General features: G+C 33.1%; 2 protein-coding genes across 2 annotated transcripts; one reads left to right on the forward strand and one right to left on the reverse strand.

Annotated features, from left to right (window-relative positions):
* The first annotated feature begins 19 nt into the window (after positions 1 to 19).
* On the forward strand, positions 20 to 6,012 carry LOC134252250 (calcineurin subunit B type 1). Its single transcript, XM_062734682.1, has 6 exons — positions 20 to 108; positions 1,670 to 1,709; positions 2,840 to 3,016; positions 4,006 to 4,065; positions 4,265 to 4,449; positions 4,922 to 6,012. Exons 1-6 carry the CDS (start codon positions 106 to 108, stop codon positions 4,967 to 4,969), a joined length of 513 nt encoding a protein of 170 aa, XP_062590666.1. The 5' UTR covers positions 20 to 105; the 3' UTR covers positions 4,970 to 6,012.
* A 388-nt stretch (positions 6,013 to 6,400) lies between these two features.
* Positions 6,401 to 13,998, reverse strand: LOC134252251 (RAB6A-GEF complex partner protein 2-like). The gene is made up of 9 exons (XM_062734683.1): positions 13,933 to 13,998; positions 11,795 to 11,909; positions 11,552 to 11,703; positions 11,363 to 11,446; positions 10,809 to 10,958; positions 10,400 to 10,540; positions 10,014 to 10,141; positions 9,373 to 9,550; positions 6,401 to 7,685 (listed from the first exon to the last, which is right to left on the reverse strand). Exons 2-9 carry the CDS (start codon positions 11,893 to 11,895, stop codon positions 7,462 to 7,464), a joined length of 1,158 nt encoding a protein of 385 aa, XP_062590667.1. The 5' UTR covers positions 11,896 to 11,909; positions 13,933 to 13,998; the 3' UTR covers positions 6,401 to 7,461.
* Positions 13,999 to 14,365: the final 367 nt, after the last annotated feature.

Below are 14,365 nucleotides of genomic sequence, written 5' to 3' on the forward strand. Positions count from 1 at the left end.
CAGAGTGAAAATACGCGCATGCCCATTGGCGAAATAACAGTATTGATTGACGATAGATCGGATAGTTGAGGAATATTGTCATAGGGTGAAAAATACTACGTAAAAATGGTAATATTTCGTATTTTATATATTTTCTTAAAGTGTATTGAAGATATTTGATCGTACTGACATCTAAGTTCATGTAATGAAGTCGGGTATTACGATTCTCGGCTCTCTTAAACGGATTCAGCTGCTGCAATGCTGACTACATGTATACAAAATGTGTTGTTAATGTTGTTACTGCATCTTTTCACAATTAGATCATATTTCAAAGGCAGAAGCTCTTATTCAACACATCTAGTACTGATAGTGTGTCTATGTCTTTGTATATATGCACACCTCATCTGAATTTGTATACAATATTAACCCTGGTAAAAAAAACTAATTAAAATAGTATGTTAATGTTAATGCACCAACAGTGCAATACTTGCAGCTTCCTTCCACACTGGAATGAGGCAAAGACATAAATAACTCTTCAGTTGACAATTTTATCGCAGGAGTGTGTCACACGACTGCATGTTGAAATTTCAAAATCAACAAAAAGTTTTGACCTAAATTTATGCTATATTATATTAAAGTAGATTTTGTGAAGACCAGGGTTGCCCCTAACAATTGAAATAACAGGAAACATTTAAAAAGTAGAGGGGGTTTTGGGGTTCCTCCCCGTACAGGGACCTCAAGGGACATACAAGGGGATATCCGGGGGATTATCTGATTACTGTAGAAGTACTTTTTTCTGCATGGTATTAATTTACGCTATGTACGCAGTCACAAATTGCCAGCAAAAATTTGTCTCATCATACTCAAAATACTTATAAGGCATATACTGTAAATCACTTTTTATTCACGAGAACTTTATTTTGGCGTAATTACGCGAGACGATATGCTCGCGAAATTTTCATTCTCGCGTATAATAGAATTTCTTAGTTAAGATTATGTAAGGCAATGACCACAATTCGTGAAAATTTTGTCTTGCTAATAAAGAGTCAATGACTATCTCGCGAAAATAAGGTGTCGCGAAAATAAAGTGATCTACAGTAGTGAGAGCCTAAGAAATCCGCATTATTTTCTACCCGCGGATTCAAGAGAAATCGATTTCCATGGAATTATCACCCCGTGGAAAATGGTACATCTACAGTATGTCTTTATAACAGGCGGGAAAATTCCCCAGCCCCTGGTCTATGGGACAACTTTGAAAGACTTAACATTGATCAAAAAGCATAAAAAAGTAAATTAAACATGACTATAAAATATTAAAACCCAGGAGAATTCTTTGTTCACCTGTTAGATGCTTTATTAACGTGATTCAAACTTCTTCAGTCCTTCTTCCTTTAAATTGCATACCACCTTTTTTTTATTGAATGACTATTACTACAGGTCCTAAAGCCCATGTGAAAAAACTCTCCATCAATGTTTTTACAGTTCATAAAAGCTTTTCTGGCACTATGTACAATAACAATTGATGGATGTAGGTCATTCTAATGCTTGTCTTTGAATCCCTCCAGAGTACAGACTCCTTCGACGAAATCATAATATCCTAAACTAATGGTTTAGAAGTTAATTTAATGGTTTTATTTCTTCACCTTTGGTACTTTTAATGAGAGAAGTAAATATTCATGTTTATTTTCAGGGGAATGAAAACTCACTTCCAATGGAGCTCTGCTCAAATTGTAAGTAACAAAAACAGTTTCTATTTCATTTTGTTGACTTGTATCACATTTAACTGTCATATGTATGGAGTACATTGAAGCAGCAGTGTGCGCGAAAAACTTTTTTCAGCACTAGCCCAATCGGGCTAGTAATGAAGAACAATTACTAGCCCGAATCAGATTTTGCTAGCCCACATCGATACGGAAGTTTTCAGATCCAGTTGTGAATTTGTTTTTGTTTTTCACGTGTATGCAGTAAGTACAAGTCATGGTCTTTTTCACCTCGTTGTATTACAGCCAAGGCCGCCCCTCCTTCCACTTGTTTAGAAATTCTCTTGTCCTTTTTACTTCATATTTCTTTTTAACATAACGCAACCATAACCAGAAGTAAATGCTGATGTGTATTTTATAAACCCAAACTGTGCCGAAAGTTCTCGACACGCTTAAACAAAAGAAACCCACGCACTTGTAAAAAGAAAGGAATCAATAAGAATTCTTATACTTATTTTACTACTTTTAAAGATTTATCAACAAATAAATGTAAAATGCATGCAACTTTTCACTAGACCGATCGGGCTAGTGCTGACCTACATTCTACTAGCCCGATCGAATTTTTACTAGTGTTCGGGCATCGGGCTAGTCCTTTTGGCACACACTGAAGCAGAGATGTAGAAAGTACATTTCAATAAAATGGCTACTTTAATAAAACATTAATGTATTTCACTATGCGATCGATGAAATTCAGCCCTAACACCCGAATCCCTAATGAATTGACTATTTTATAGGAGGTACCCTTTTAATTATACACTCAATTTGTCTGCTTAAAAGATATTTTAAGAAGAATTTATGCTTTTATCATTAAATGATTTGTAAAATTTCACCTAACTGGCAAATACCAAAACTTCTGATTATGCTGTTATGAACTTTACAATCTTTAAGAGGTCTCTATGCTCTTTAGTTCCCCTTTGCTCATAGTTCTTCTATAATACAAAAATTGGTAAAGACATTCAAAAGAAAATTGATGAAAATGTTCAAAAGTTTAGGAATGATGACATACAAAAAAGGTAGCAATAGGTCACCTTTGTGACTCAGGTGATCTTAACTTGTAATTGATTTGAGTTGTTTCACCCAGTGGTTTCTTCTAATTTCAGTTGATGCAGATGAAATCAAAAGACTGGGAAAGAGATTTAAAAAACTGGATTTGGATAACTCAGGCTCCTTAAGTGTAGATGAGTTTATGACTTTACCAGAACTTCAGCAAAATCCATTGGTGCAACGAGTCATAGATATATTTGATACTGATGGAAATGGAGAAGTTGATTTCAAAGGTAAAAATGTCAAACAGAAAGTGTTTCTTGATCCTGTCATAATACAGCACTCTATGAAATGTTTATAATTTTCAATTAGTCATCTATGAGTATTGTCTACACCATGTGTACTCAGTCTTCAAGAAAACTCACTGGTCCGAAGACCGAGGCCAGTGAATTTTGGTGTCGGGTCAGTGAAAATCAAAATTCAAGAAGTCCGATGGGCTTGTTGATTATAGAAATCATACACAGTCAATATATTTTTTAACTGTCTTACTTGCGTAAATTTCATTAATATGTAAAATTAAAAGAACAAGCACATGTTGTTGAATCGTATTATTGTAACCCTATTATAACATGGATGTATTACGTAACAAACGGAACTAGCTAGTAACTATTAACTAGTACATAAAATGTGCAAAGTTCCAACAAACAACTTACCGAAACGCGACAAAGGACAAAAAATGGCGGCATTTCAAAAGTTGAAGTAGGTAAACATGTATAAATTTACAGTTATGAAAATGTATTTATTTTATTTTTTTTTTAATTAAGGGGCCAGTAAAAATTTTGATGGGCCAGTAAGTTTTGAAAGTTCACTGGTCTGACTGGCCAGTTAGTTTGAAAAGTTTTCGTGAAGACTGTGTACTGTATTTTATATTTTAGTATGTACAAAGTTTGATGCTTTATAGAATGCAAGGCCAATTGTTTATACAAAATTTAAGTGAAAGATGCTAAAATGTTGCATTTGCACAGATAGGAAATTGATAAAAGATTGTAAATAGATTCATAAATGTACTTGCAAGCATTAGATTTTCTTTGATATGAATACTTGCAATTTGATATGAAGCAGACAATGAAATCCTTTCCCTTGATAAACTTGTCTAATGGGAAGTGCATGGAAACAACATTACAGCTCTTAGTCCAATCTTAAATGTTGCTTTCCATCATCATCAATATGTAGTATGTATTTGATAAGCATTTGTCAGAGTTTGTGCTTCGTTTATTTTCAGAGTTCATTGAAGGTGTATCACAATTTAGTGTCAGAGGAGACAAGCTCTCTAAACTGCGATGTAAGTATTCGAAAGACAGTACATTGTACAAGTATTAATTAAATAATTTGGTTTTGTGGAAGTAATTTTGAGAATGTACAATGTATGCAACAGTGTTTGATCCAAATGGCAAAATTTTACAAATGTGATAATTTTAAATACAGTTATTTAGTATTATGCCTATATTTACAATCCATGATTGTTTACTGTATATTTCCAGTTGCATTCAAGATCTATGATATGGACAAAGATGGCTATATATCAAATGGAGAGCTTTTCCAAGTATTAAAAATGATGGTGGGGAATAATTTGAAGGATACTCAGTTACAACAGATAGTTGATAAAACCATCACACACGCTGACACCGATGGTGATGGGAAAATCTCTTTTGAGGAATTTTGTGCTGTAAGTGGATAATTTTTTTTGTTAAATCATCTGAATTGAAAGTAAAAACTCCCAGAATAGCCGTAATATTTACTCCTTAATATCGTGTTGGCAAACATTAAAACTGTTTCACATTGTAGCAATTTCGTTTTTTCTTTTGATAAGCAGGAGTTGTGGAGCATACATTTTGATTTTGTGGCTTTAAGTTTTGGGGGGGGGGGTACTGTAACACTATAAAATGAGATATCCAGAAGAAATTGTACTTCAAAAATATATTTATTGACTGTTATACAACATGTCCTTAATCTCCTTATTAAAGCATTATCTAACAAGCACAGAGACTTTTAAGTATGCAGATATTTTAATATTAATGATGAATATGTATGCAGATTAAAGAAGTTCTCTGTGCAAACTAGAGATGTTTTGATTCTCTAAGAGTCACTTTGATGCCCATGAAAGTGAAATATTGATTTATTTTCTTAACTTTTTTCAGGTTGTTGGAAACATGGATGTTCATAAAAAGATGGTGGTGGATGTTTAACATGGATTTTTATTTCAATTTTTTTTTATTTATGAATCAATTATGTAATTTATTCCCATGACAATTGTTTCAAATTGTTGATTTAGATGACTTTGTATATTTAAGTTTGTATATATACTTAAAGCATTTATACTTATCACATTGAAAAAAATTCTCTTCTCAGTTTGTATTAATTGAGAGTTTTTACTTGTATACAGCTTGTTTAATACCATTAGATGAAATGACTGTGTCAATGAAAAAATTATCATTTTAAGTAGTCTTTAATTTTTTTATGCCCTTTGTTAATTGATTTCAGTGTCATGAATTTTTATAATGTACCACATGTTGTAAAATGTTCTGTGAATTTTTTTTTTAAATCTGAAATTTGAATGTTGAAAACAAAACTGTGAAAAAGATGCACTTGTGACACCATTACATAACATAAAATAAGCATAAAATTTTCAGGTAGTTCCCCTTTTGAGTGATAATCGAGTTAACTCCCCTTTTGAGTGATGAAGCTGTAACTGCAGATATTTTGATGGAAAATAATTCTTGTAACACTAGTTTTCCCCCTTTAAGCACTTGCTTGTAGTACATGTATATACATCTAGTCAACATTCGAGAATTTCTCTGGGGGGTTTGGGAAAATTTAATAATCATTTCTTTCAACTTACCGTATATCATTAAAAGATATGCAAAATTAATACACCCATGTCACTTAACATTAAAATAGCTCTAGAATCTCAGAATTAGATTTCAAACAAAGTGCATCACCATGAAGGATGCATGATTATTTATTTTCTTTTTTTAAATCCCATTTCTCCCATGAGTACTGTTTTTGAGGAAAAGCAATGATACATGTACATCTCAGTATGTAAACGTAAACTAATGGCAAATGAATTATCATGGATACAGTTGAGATCTTTTTTCTGCAAGCACTGCATTATTTGATAAAAGTGTACATTATAAATTTATATATCTCAATCTGATACTTTAAGTGCATGTCGGATAAAAACCATGCAATTCTGTAAAAAATATGTCCAGAAGTAAAATTTTGAAATTGACTTTGTGATGTCTTTTCAAATGGTTAATGCCTAGAAGTATTATATTTGGTATCCAAAGTGCAAATAAATTGAAACAGAACTCTGTTTTTAGCTCTTAGAAACCACTAGAGAGCTTGTACATTAGGAAGGTGTCTGTTGCTGTTGTCAATCCATCTAGCTGCATGCTTGTCTGTTGACATTCAAAATGCTACTTCAGCGGTCTGATTTCACTTGCCAATAAGTAGAGTAGAGCACCTGACTAACAGTTCAGGTCACTTCAGGAGTCTTAGGTTGGTCCATTCCATTTTACTCCTTTCCTATAGCACTGTCACCATTGGTGGTATACTTGAAAGCTTCCCATTTTATTCTATAGTTCACAAATTATGACTGTAACAAGTTTTAAGTTCAATGTATATTTTTAATTGGCAATTTCATGTATTTGTCTAACAATTTAGATGCCCCACCTACCTACAAATTCATCATGCAAATAAAACATTTTATACGATACTGACTTAAAGGCTTCTGTATTGTGGCGACATGTGTCTCCATACAGAACTTCATTCATTAAAATTAAGAAATTTAAAATGCGATTATGGAAATCTGTTTGGTACAGGAAGGACTTATAAATCCTTGGGAATAGACCTGTTCAAAAAACTCAAAATCCTTAATTTTTTTTCTGATCATTTATCTGGAAAATATAGGGCAGGTCCAGCATCTGAAACAAGTCTGATAGTGTCCATCTCTAAATTCATCAACAAGGCAGTTATAGTCCAGGTACAGCTAATGGTCACAAATACTTGGGAATGGGCCTGCCCCACAAACTTTACCTTGGCCACATCTCAAAAAATGTCGAGTATCCTTAGAGGCATCATCCATATAAGTTTGGTCCAGGAAGGACTTATACATGTCGTTACATGGATATGGAAATGCTCCTAAAACTTAAACACTGAAGCCAACATGGATGCTAGAAGTATAGCATCCTACAGTGAGCAAAATAGTGGTTGGCATCTCAAATGCAAGATATTGAGTTTCAAGATACCAAAGTTCAACAGTATATTTCTTAAAGATAAGCTGAGGTACATGCATGAACAGTTGAATTGTATGATGCTTTAGGTTCACAACCCTATTCTTAGAAGTCAACTATGATGACTTATATAAATGTATTGGACAAAAATTCAAAGCAATTAAATAACAAGTGTATTTTCAGCTAAATTACCACTTGTTGAAGATTTTAGTACTGTAACAGTTGAAGGATTTTTTTTTTTGAAGATTACATTCATTTATATTGTTTTTTGCACCATCCCTCAGGTACTAGGAAACTGGAGACCATGACATTTCAAAGTTCCTCTGTGCTGATGGTTGAAACTCCTAGTGCCATTACAGAGAGGCTAGAGATTTCAATGAGTCTTCCACCAATGTTGTACAATGACTATACAAACTAAGCAGCATTAGATTTATCCTGAATATCACTCAAAGTGTAACTGATACATTTGTCTTTAGCTGTGTTGAACTACAGGCATGTAATGGGTTTGTTGGATAGATTTTTACTGGCAGGTCCCAAATCATTGTCTCCACATTTAAGTTCGAGGGTCCAGACCAAACAGCACTCATGTCTGGCCTTTCAGGTCTCTCAAGTTCAGGAATCGGGTCACATGATGTCACAAATTCAAAATGGAGTCGCCATCTCAGACAAACTGCAATTATATTTAGATATTTGGTGACTACAAAAATTGTAAAATATTTTCAACTTTAGCAAAAAACAGACTTGTTCAAATTTATATAAAAATGTGTTTACTGTATAGGGGATTAATATCACGGGTTGTAATTTTCACGTTTTTCTCTTATCTGACACGATCGCGGTTTCTTGAATTCGCGGAATTTGTAGATAATAAAAGTTACCTCCTTTGTTTATATCCGTTTAATCAGCGTTATGTCTTTATCTCACGAACAACAGGGTAGATTAATATAAAATAGTTAGATTTAATATAAATAATTGACAATTAATTAAAACAAGTGCAGTTATGAAAAGTCCTTGACTAATAACGTCAAATTACTTTCCTATCTACTACGATGAGTGCATGTACACCCCAAGATCTTCAATACAACGCGGAGAAAAACCATGCACTGGACGGTAATAAATGTGTTGATGAAGGGCGACGAAGAAATATATTTCCACATCTTATTAAGTTCGATAGTTATAAATTGAATGATATTTTAAAACCAAAATTTCGATATAAACTAATATGCACGGTAATGCAGGTAACAAATACACGTGGTAATATTAGTTACGCACGGGTAATCAAAAGCCATGGCCCACGCGTTTTGATTGAAGAAACGTGATTGTAGAGTTGGCCATTAAAACAACTTTTTAACAAATACAGGTTATTATCTTCCGATTAATTTGAATCAAATGAATTTCAAAGCGTCAAATTAAAATAATTAATATATAATACTACTCATAATTACTGATATGACCATGTACTGCACGTTCATGTATATATTAACCTATCGTAGTCTATTCTCAAATTTCAAAATAAAACATGGAAATTATTGAAAAATTATTCACTGTTTCTTGAATTCACGGATTTATTAACACCGTGAATATAGCGAATATTAACACCGCGAGTTATTTTCCCCCTATACAGTATTTCCCAGAAATTCATTCTGCAAATATGAGTTGATGCTATAATAAGGCCATGCAAAGTTAATTACTTGGTTCTCAGGCCTTTTTTCAAGAAATATGATGAGGGAGGGAGGCATTTTTTTTTCTTTTTTATGCAGCCAAAACATGATGAGGCAGCTTTTTACATTGTACAAAACCTCAAAAAATGAGGGAGGTGATTTGGTGTTTATATTTTATTGATTTAGCAATAAAAAGGGTCAAAGAGGCACCCTTGGAAGAGATGAGGGAGGGCATGAGAACCAAGAAATTAATTTTTTTTTTGCCTAAACTCTCATTTTAATAACAAGACTGTTTAGATCCTGTTACCTAGAAGTTATCAATCTCTTTCAAAATATAATTATGCAAAAATTAAAAAGACCAGTTAATATATTCAAGTGATGCATTTCATTTTCCTGATAAATTAAAGAAGCAATTTCAGCAGGAGTTATTTCCCATTAGTCTCCATATTGTAGGTCAACATGCCCTGATTCATTATTCAACCAAGTTAAAGTTGTTATGTTGGACCTGGAAGGCACTATGTAGGTATTGTAACACAGTTTTTCTTATTGATATAAATTAGTTCATAAATCCAATATTGTAAAAAAATATTCCCAAATAGTTCTGCCAAACATGCTCAAAGAAAACTCAACACAAAGACCGACAAGATGGGAGCCAAGGGGAATAACTCTGAGGTAAAACACTACAAAATGGACCATTACCTATATCTGTCATAAATCCGGGTGTAGCAGAGAGTGGGATGGGGATGTTAATGTGGGTCTTTTGGGTGTGTAGACACATATCTTGATGTTTTACATATGAGGTATAAGTTGAGCCATGGCTGGCTTTACGTCGACATTCTTCGGCAATCTGCTCCTCACTTTGTAATGTCACTGAAAACTGTCATAAAACAAAAGATGGAAAAATCTCAATGAATTCTTTTGAACAAATTTTTTTCTGTGGCCCAGTGACCTTGAAAGCTCTACTGATTTTTTAAAGAGAAAATGAAATAAATTTAATCATGTACTGTATAGAAAGTTTCACCTCCATTATATTTTTGTCCCTATTCCATCAACACAAGTGGGCAATTTAAAACGGACGTATTCAAAGAAAACAATATAATTTCTTAAACAGAACTGAGATTTAGCAAATTTAAATCGGGGCAAAATTGTTTGCAAGTGTGAAAGGAAGAAAGTTTTAGATGGTGTTCATTTCTACAAAGTTTGAAAAATGGATTGTACCCGTTAAACTCTAAATTCAGAAGGTATAATAAATAGAACTGTTTTTCCTAAACATGTTCTATATAAAAAGTTGGTGCTTTTTGCAATTTCATACAATAAACTAAATGAAAATGTGTAGATACCTGAACACATGGAACGGTGCCCTCTGAGAAATCAAACACACCAATTATATCCTCTCCCAGTTTATAAGCTTGTTTAAACAATATGAACTTTGCCACTTTTCCTTTGGCATTTGTAATGTTGTAGAAATCTGAAATAAATGAAGATGTATAAGCTTATGAAATTATCAAATGATATCATGAATTATATTTCATAGGTGTTGGAAGCAAATTGAAAAGAAGGGTTTCTTTGAAGGGGGGGGCTAAACCAAAAAAATTTTTTTAGGAGACTTAGCCCCCCCCCATACAGTAACACACATACAAATCTGACACTAATATAGTTTGTTTTAAAGTATCAATTGCATTTCAAAATTCCAATGTTGCTGAAAATGAGGTGAAAAAAGACTAACGTGGTGCTTTCCTGGCAGTAATGGTGGCTAGGACCTGCATGGCGATGTCTAACAGGTTGTTCTCACTCTGCTCCTGTTTTAGGAATGGATTACTGGGCTGTACCTCCTCCCCATCTGTATACACACTCACATCATTCATTCCTGAAAACAAATGCTGAATATTTCACTTTGTAGTACATTGAGTTCGAATTAAATTTCTAGGGATGGTAACTTAAATTGGTCAGGTGCTTTACCCCTCTATTTTCATTGGTTAATAAGAACTTCAATGCATATTCAAAGAAAATGCTTCTGTTCTAACTTTTATTCTGGCAGATTATTAAATCTTAATTGACTTTTTAATAAGTGGAAAACAGTCACACAAATTTTGCTCATTTACATACATCAAAGCACCAGTATAATGAAAGTTTACCATGCAGCAGAAGGACTCTGAAGGGCAGTCTGAGTAATTTGGTGGGGTGATCTAACTTCTGAGCTCCGATGATCAGTTTATATGAGTACTTTATAGCCTGTCCTTTGTATGAAGGTGGGGCATCAGCAGGAATTACATCTTCAAATGCAACTGAAATAGAAAATGTTTACACTACTTTTATGAACTTGAAGCCTCTAGACATTATTTTACTGAAAAAATGTGACAAATTTCCCCATATATAAGTAATAACATTTATTGCAGCATTGTAATCTTAAATGACATAAAATATTCATGTGTACAAATTTTGATGAAAAAAGTTATCAAGAATTCTATTAAATATATTAAGTAATATACATAAAATCTGTTCTTTAGAAAAGAACAAGCTTGGTTTAGCATAAGCTCATCTCAACTTTGTCAAGGTGAGCTTAAATTAAGTGTAGGGAAAGAAAGGAAGAGTATAACAATCATAAAGACAGAGTACTAGTGTATGAACAATAATATACTCAAACTTTCTTTTATAGAATATAATTATTCATATTGAATTTGATGCTCACATGATCTAGTTTCGCCTGGCCTTAGCTTTAAATCACAAAACAAAATTCTGGGTTTTGTGGACAGCACAGTCATTCCTTGCTCTCCTGAAAAAGTATATATTTTCATAACCTGACATTTACTATTCATTAAAGGAAATACATTTACATATTATCCAATAAGATGTAAATGATTTTTGTTTATTCCAGTACCTTTGTTGGGAACAAATGAAGTCTCTGATGAGGATGGCGATATTTCATCTGATGAAAGTTTCCTAGTGCAGGGTAGATTAATTCTTGTGTCACTCACCGAGCACTGACAAATTATCTGTACACTGGCCCATGCAAGGCAATCTACATTGTTCCTGAAAAAGATTTTTTTATAAAATTATAGCAAATTTCAAACAGTAAATCTGATTCAGTATTACATGAATGACAAACTGAATGTTCACATACTGAGATTGTTTAGAGAGGTTTGTGATGGTGACAATGCACTTCACGGTCTCTCCTGCCAAATAGACATTTCCTCTCGGAAGAAATCCAGACACTTCTATCATTTTAAGTTGTTTATCTGTAAAATAAAATAAAGTTTCAGCAGGGACCTAATATATACATTTATCCCGCTTCAGACAAATTTGTCGATTACTGATTGGATAAAAGCTAATCACATGACGCCCTGAAATTTTCTGTATTACGTCTCCGTTTCCATATTACGTCTCCGTTGAGGCATAATATGAAAATCAGGCACGCGATTCCGTTCGAAGCGTTGTTATTGTAAATAAAAATGGCGGCTAAGAAACGGTTAACGTAGGTAGTTTAGTTAAATTTCTTGTTACCGTAACGATGGGGTGTTGATTCATTCTCTGATCAACAAAATGTAGAAATTTTTAAAGTTATTCATACCTTTTTAAAAGAGTGTGGTCGATTCTCTGAAAAATCTTAATTTCTTGTATACCCGGTATATAGTATTGTGTTCTGGTATCAAGAGTTTACTGTCTTTGACACTACTAATTGTTACTGAAAATAATTGTTCTTTATTTTGGCAATATTATAAAATTTTGTATAAGGAGAAGACTATCTAAGTTGTTGTAGAACTTGTGTCTTATCCTTTTGGCTTTAATTGTCAATAAAACATGTTCAATTCAATACCGTAACGATATTTTATGCTGATTGTTATTGGATTAAAACTAATATTTTGAATTCATAATATGCACAAATATTTTTTTCTATATTGTAAAAGGTCTTCAGCGGGATAAATTCATTACACAGTCAGTTAGTGACCTAATACGGATTCATACAGGGTGTGAAATGGAAATCCGTATTGGGACTCGGCTTCGCCTCGCCCAATACGGATTTCCATTTCACACCCTGTATGAATCTGTATTAGGTCACTAACTTACTGTGTAACTAATAGTATATCCCTGATTTTAGTAGTTTAGTTTGAATTTTTTAGCATCATCCTCGGGACATTTATATATTTAACAATAAAATGTTCAATATAGTCGTTGTTATATAAGCATCATTTTTTGAAATATATTACACTGACTTTACCTGAAAGACTGAATTTATTTATATTTCTAACTAAATATACACAAACATCTTACATGTTTACACATGCATTACATATATGAACAATATGGGCCATACAGCTGTTTTGCTTGAGCCTAACCTTTAATTAAATACTAGTGTATATGATGGGGGAATGATGAGGGACCTATGTACTAATATTATTAGTTAAGTAGAGACTTAGAGGGGTAATACTGAAATATGTGTGGTCCTTGGAAAAATCCATATTGGGCGAGGCGTAAGCCCAGTCCAATATGTATTTTTTCAAGGACCCCACATATTTCAGTATTACGCCTCTAAGTGCATGTCTACATAACGAATTTATCCTGCCGATGGTTCTCTAAAAGACTATTTTTAGTATCGATATACCACTTTCACTGAGGGAAGCAAATCGTTCTGCATCCATTGCTGTTGTCAGACGCATTGTGACCTCAGTTATGAAGCTCCCTGCAGGGTCATGTGAAAGCAGTATATTGATGATCATTGATGTGTGGTTGGTAAATTTTTAATATATGGTGGGTAGGTCACGCGGAGAGGGCATATTAGCAATGTTATGTGGGTAGACAGCATAACATTGTTTAATACAGTATTGCTCCCAACCAATGAAATTTCTAGATTTTTATCAGAGGCAGGATAATAATTAATATACAGGCCCCTGTATATCTACATATACAGATATATAGCCCCCTATACAGCTATATGTAAACACTTTAAATGTCTCTGGATGTAGAAAATTTCAATCTATAGTCCTACCTGATGTCAATTTATTTAAAATAAAAAAAAAATAAATGCAGATAGAAGTAAATAGGTCCTACTTAATATGCCTGACGTTAAACAGCTGTCAAACTCAAAACAAAAAGAGTCGAAGAACCAAACTAGGAAAAGTATGCTTGGCTAGGCCTATTTGTTTAGTTTAAAGAAATATTAATGCTTTATATTACTCTAAATATAAATATTCAACAAAATTATGTTCAAAGATTAACAATGATAATTTACAGTGGGAAAACTCAAAAAGATGCATTTTTTACCTATGTCACCAGTGTCGGGCTCGGTATGTTTTTATTTACGTCCGAATAACGGGAGGTGGTAAAACCAGAGAACCTTTAAACCGAAACCCGCAATTCATATATTCCAATTTTAATTCAGTAGGAATGTTATGCTTCACCAACATTTATTCAACTGATATTTAATACACTTCTTTTAAACTAAGTTTTAAGCATAGAAAATCTCTATAGCAGCTCTTAATTTTTTATAATTAAAGTCAGAAATACATTTTAATTTTTGGAATTCAATATTATTATCATTATTTTTAATGAGATTAAAATCTCTACGAAAATAATCAATGGAAGAAATGAAAATTTAGACAATGATATTTTAAAAATATGACATGAACACCATAGAAAGTGTGGGGCAGAAGGATAAAACGTACGCTCAACTAGGACCTTAGGTCCCTTGATCAGT

This window comes from Saccostrea cucullata, unplaced genomic scaffold (assembly GCF_032062105.1).
Source record: "Saccostrea cucullata isolate Sc308-1 unplaced genomic scaffold, CSIRO_AGI_Scuc_v1 ctg130, whole genome shotgun sequence".
Classification (NCBI taxonomy): domain Eukaryota; kingdom Metazoa; phylum Mollusca; class Bivalvia; order Ostreida; family Ostreidae; genus Saccostrea; species Saccostrea cuccullata.